A 5,894-nucleotide genomic window follows, 5' to 3' on the forward strand; every position below is an offset into this window, starting at 1 on the left:
GAATGTACCTATGGTTTTTAAAGGATTTATTGATTATTGAGTTATATTTCAGGATTACTGTCGTTCAGACTTACTTTTGGATTACATAGAAGTTGAAGACAATTATTGGCTAAAATCGATTATTAATAAATTAAAATAGCTTTGCGAATAGGATTTATTATTTATGATTATTTCTGTAATTCCTTTAAATAATTATAGTTTTGTATTTGATTTATTAAAATTATCACTGGATGTGTTCATCTCGAAGTGAGAATACGATATTAAAAACGCTTGTAATACATCAGCTCCTTATTCAAGTTTGTATGAAGCCGTGCATTGTGATTCATGAAATTTAAATTTTGTTCTTTTACCGCAAGATGGACGTACCGTTACGTTTGTCATGCTCGATGGAATAAGTGCAACGGGTTGCTGTTTGACAGGAAGTTTTGCGGAAATTAATTATTTACTCTACTGAATTCTTTGTCCTTAATTAATTATTTACTGAATTATTTACTCTACTTGAATATCTTATCATTTTGATTACCTGCGTATTTCTTAATTCGTCAGAAACGATCTTGAGTAATATAATAAAAAGAATATTGATTACAGTTTCTTCCTGAGAATTATCAATATAAAATCTAAGAAAACTTTCGAAGAATATCTTTATCTTGATAAGCATACTTTAAAAAAAAAATTACGCAATTGTATGAATTTCGATTAATTCAGATTGGATTTGTAATAATCGATTTATTGAAATAATTTTGAATCTGAAATTATTTGAGTCTGAAATTATTTTGTGGAAATCAATTTATTAAATCTTTATACAAGAATATATTGAAAATTTTATTGAAAGTAACTACGGTATATAAAAAAATTAATTTATATATTTATGAATGTTAATGGATAACAAAATAGACTTTGTAAGCTCGAGTTACATTTATTACATAAGATAATAATGTGGGGATTCCTTTCGTGGTTAAAATTTTAATTGACAACAAGAAAGATTAATATTACACGATTAATAAATATATATCTTCTTCTTAATTGTTATAAACGACATTTTTGCTTGCATAGTCGACAGTGCGAATGCTATCCTATCACTAAATAAATGATTGCTCGGTTGTGCGAATATCATTATAAGGGATAATATAAAGTATAGCACCTGTGCATTTCGAAAATTACGACTTGCAAATTTATCAATTTTAAAAGAGAACACAGTCTAATTATAAAATAAATAGAATCCTATAGAGCAATATAAAAAAATAGAAATTAAAAAAGTAGAAGAGTAGATTAAATAAAATTGGACGAGTGCTTCCTTAGATACAATTCAATATTCTTTATAGATAACAATACTTTCCACACACAAGTCGTAATGATGCTATATATACGTACATTATATATACAGAAGCACTTTTTCGTACATAAAATATATTATATTTGCTTCGATCTATACGCGTCACATGCTTAATGTTGATCCGCAATCGGAAACGGGATATACATATAACAGGTAGTATTGAAAATAATGCGGTATTAGCGATAAATATATGAATCTGTCGGTGAGAGTAAAGCTTGGTGAGAGTAAAGGAGATGAAATTGTTATAACGGAATTGCAGATCGTAATAATTTATTCGGTTGCATAAGAGAAGCATGATCGCGTCAAAGCATCATTATACAGAAGTACTAATCCAGTAGATGATATAAGGGAGCACGACCGTAAGCACGTCCCAGATATACTGAGTGTTCAAGAAATCGCGTTAAACCCGTCCATTTACTTACGAAAATATTTATTGCTACTTGAGGCCCTTCGAAAAATGTCTCTCCCATATAAAACTAAAATTCCATAGTTAGTTTTACATTAATAATTATCTTCCAGTCGTAAGCCTACTGTTAGACTCGAGGTAGCGGAATTGCATAAAATAGAATCTTTCTTTGAAGAATGACGTAAAACGTCACTGCTTTCATCATTGTCTCTTCGTTACCATTGTATCATTCGACCGGCTTCTTTACTCTTTTCCCTTTATGTATTCGACGACAAAGTGTCATTAATTTATCATTAATAGTTGATCTATTTCCGGAGAATGTTGCACATTCTCTCTGTTTTCTAAAGATAGAACAAGCTCAGTATGACAAGCGAGACTTTCGGATTATAAAATATTTGTGATCATTTCATCGCGATAAGTAACGACGACGTTCATCATGCCTGCAAAATATTTCACAATTCGCTTTACTAATTTTAATTTTCCGAAAGTACCACGAAAGAAGTGTGTCGCTCGTCTTAATAAGCACTAGAATTTCAGTCATTCCTCGCTAGTAATCGCCATTCACAACTAGAGTAGAAATTTTCGGATGAAGCTGAACTTCAACGAAAACGCTCGAGGTTACTCTCAATTCCTCTTGCTGGAATTGATGAGATACTTGCAACAGTGCGTGAGTAGATGCTTTTCGCCAGTAACGTCGTGCTGAGCGGTGGGTGAGACTGTGGATTCTCTGGTGTAGACGTCTAGACCGTATTGACCCTCTTCGGGGAAATTTATAGAGAATGTGACTACGTCGTCGTCGGCGATAGAATGCGTCACGTACTTGGATAGGCGCTTCTCTTCAATCCCGTTCTTGTGCAGGGTCGCCATGAAGTCCGTCAACGGCCTCGACATGCGGAATTGAATCTCCAGCTCACGCCCGGCGAACACCAGAGCTTCCTAAAATCAATAGATTGTGCGATTGTGAACTGCCTGACAGGTTTTGATAAAATCGGCTTTGATAAAAGATTCCTTTTTCTTGGCCAATCTTTCTTGACTTTTCTTTTTTTCACCTTAGTATTTCCATACGTGAGAGAAAAGAGTGGAAAGGAAATTTATTCTTGTGGAACTGATTGTGGACCGAAACATGACAAAACTTTTACCTACGTGAAACATATAACAGTTACATGCTATACTCGATAGACTTGAAAAGTTTATTATATTTTACATAGCACTAGAATCAGCTTAATTTTTTTGAAAAAAAACATGTAATCATAGTTTTCTTTTTATTTATATTAATTTATATATATTAATTTTATATTAATAATAAATAATTATTAATTATTTAAAATTATAATGTTAACATTTTATACGCATTATTACACAATTGGTATTTTGATTCAACTATTATATGGACATGTTAAGGAAATAGAAGTCTGCATATACTTGTAAATCACTTTTTATAATCTATATTAATTGATTTTTGCCTTAAATTAACTATATAGTAACGAACAAACCAATTTGATTAATTAACGTACCTGATGAGTGATGGGTATAAGACCAAATAATCTGGTAGCTTTGGTGGGACCCCATTCGCCACTGGCGCAATCTGGCAATGGTACCATCACCGTCTGCAATTCTTCACATGCGATTTTGAATTTGCAGACGCTTTTGAATTTCATCGGTTCACCGGTCAAGTATTCCTTCGGCGTTACCGCATTGGCGAATATGTCCAAAAGAAAAGATCCGGAACACGGCGCGTGAACTCGAAACGCGACTATATTTCCCACAACCGACTAAAAAATTTCAAATTCGTGAAATTTATTTAAGTATTGATCTGCACTGCGTTATCTTCTTATTTATTTTAAATTTAGACAAATATAACGTACATCTTTCATATATGCGACTTGATAGTAATGTTATAAAATACAAAAATAATAGAAAGTTCTACAAAAATTAGTATTATACAATATCAGAATATATAATAATAATAATCCGTCCGTCTCTTACACACATACACACGCACGCGCGCGCGCACGCACGCACGCACGCACGCACACACACACACACACACACACACACACACACACACACACACACACACACACACACACGTTTTAAGAATTATTATATTAGGTGTGGGAAAAAGTTCGTGGCGTTTTTTTAATGCCATCTAACAGGAAAAACGCCATGAACTTTTTCCCATACCTAATATAAATTAAAATTATTTTTTTTCTGTCTCTTTCTATTTTTTAATTTTCGAATTAAGCATTTAAGTCTTAAAATAAGCTATTAAAGAGAAACATATGAATTACTTTATATGACTTTTATAATATTTTATAATCAAAGCAACGCGATTCAGTCGCTTGACATAAATCATCATGACATTAATACAGAGGCCACAGACTATTAATTTACCTGCATGACAAAACGCTTGAGCGACACACCGTCGTAACCATCGCCATCATTATCATAAAACTTGAGATTGTAATGAAAGATAAGGGATGATTGCATATGTGCTGGCATCGCTATCCTCACGGTTGCAGCACCAGTGGAATCCGTATACATAACGGCATTTGTATTCGTATCCGGAAAGTAAAGGCCGTACCTGTACACGCAGAATTTATCCGAACGGTATTTTCGCTGTGCAACTTACGGTCATTGTTAATAGACCAATCCCACCACACTTGCGAGAGATAGTCAGTTTAATTATATTCTAACGGTCTTTAAACGCGCTTCAATGGACAGATTTAATTTGTTAAGACGTGATACGCTTGAAGTTGTTATTACCTTTACTTAAGGACTTCGCACTAATTATATGGAAAATTAAATCTCGGTGAAATAAGGTTTTTATGTTGTAATGTGTGGTGAACAAAAAATGTTATATGCACATTGCTCAAATAATGAATAACTCTTAAGTTATGATGCATCCAAAGTGATTAATTATGAACACAAATTTTATACTTTTGATACGGTTATCCATTATTTGAATCATGTGTGTATACATCTTTGTTCATCATATTATAAGCTACATATGTGAAAACCACCTCATTTCACCGAGATCCAATTTCCTATGTAATTAGTGCAAGGTCCTTTAAAGCGATGTGAAATTAATGGCAGTTATATAAATTGCATGGAGTTGAACAGTGCATTTTGCGAGAAAAATGAATCATGAACGTTACAATTAATCTGCGTAGAATCCAGCTTTCTCTCTTATTCCTCAAGAAAGTATATTCCGCAAGAAAACAAGAAAACAGGAATGTTGCCTTACCTGAAGAATAAAGACCGTACGAAAGGCAATTCTTCAAAATCTTTTAGTGAAATCGGTTGTTTAAGCAACTGCCACTCTTCTTGCAGAGGGAAGAATTCGTATATGAATTCTCGCGGGTCCGTCAGGAAGTAATGGTCGTCGTACTCGTACCTAAGTGAAATGTCTTCGTGATCACATTGATCGTTTTATTTGCACACGCAAACGCTGTAATCACGATACCATCGATAACTTTGGTATGTCGTTACCTGAGGCTGTCGTTCTTAGCTTTCGCTTGACCGGGACGGGGAACCTCTTTGGCATTGACGAGATGTCGTGCTCCCCAATTACACTGGACGAACCGCCATGCACCTGCCACATACACGGCGTTCCAACTGTTCCGGAATCGGTTGTCCTCGAAACAAACGCCCGGTTGGTATCCCGCCGATTTGCTGTAACCCTTGATGACCACGCAGTGCAAACCCGCATAACTGCATGCAATGTTATTAACGATTTAAATATTATTAATTGAGATAAATGAAACATATGAATGTCGAACATTTCGATAATTCTTAATCTCTTTATATATTCTATATTATATGCATTTTGATCTCACGTTTCGCGAGTTTATCGGAATGCAACTAGTTACAATAACATAATAAAAATAAAAAGTTTATGTACATCAGCTTTCATATATGATTATTCTTTAATATAAAATATTTTAGATTTTTTTATTTATGGAAAATAATCTGCATTTATTAAATTCATTATTATTATTTTTATAAAAATAAAATTACACAAATTCCTTTTTCAAATTTAAAAAGCATGATTTATATTTTGTTCCACTAAATTTATATGTTCAAGGAAATATGAATAATTACATATGTAAATTTTGCAAAGTAGGATCTTCACTGTGTATCTTTATAGAAATT

The 5,894-nt window shown here is 33.2% G+C and overlaps 1 protein-coding gene across 2 annotated transcripts in view; it reads right to left on the bottom strand.

Moving 5' to 3' along the window:
* Positions 1 to 768: 768 nt before the first annotated feature.
* LOC108687843 (hillarin) overlaps positions 769 to 5,894 on the bottom strand; it is a 27,041-nt gene continuing 21,915 nt past the window's right edge. For both annotated transcript variants that reach the window (XM_018193853.1, XM_018193845.1), the window contains exons 8-12: positions 5,232 to 5,453; positions 4,987 to 5,136; positions 4,134 to 4,323; positions 3,254 to 3,511; positions 769 to 2,675 (exon numbers count right to left, since the gene is read on the bottom strand). In XM_018193853.1, the coding sequence (XP_018049342.1) occupies positions 2,364 to 2,675; positions 3,254 to 3,511; positions 4,134 to 4,323; positions 4,987 to 5,136; positions 5,232 to 5,453 (1,132 nt within the window). In that variant the 3' untranslated portion in view covers positions 769 to 2,363. The remainder of the gene's footprint in view (positions 2,676 to 3,253; positions 3,512 to 4,133; positions 4,324 to 4,986; positions 5,137 to 5,231; positions 5,454 to 5,894) is intronic.

The sequence above is a fragment of the Atta colombica genome, unplaced genomic scaffold, assembly GCF_001594045.1.
Source record: "Atta colombica isolate Treedump-2 unplaced genomic scaffold, Acol1.0 scaffold102, whole genome shotgun sequence".
NCBI classification, from domain to species: Eukaryota; Metazoa; Arthropoda; class Insecta; order Hymenoptera; family Formicidae; genus Atta; species Atta colombica.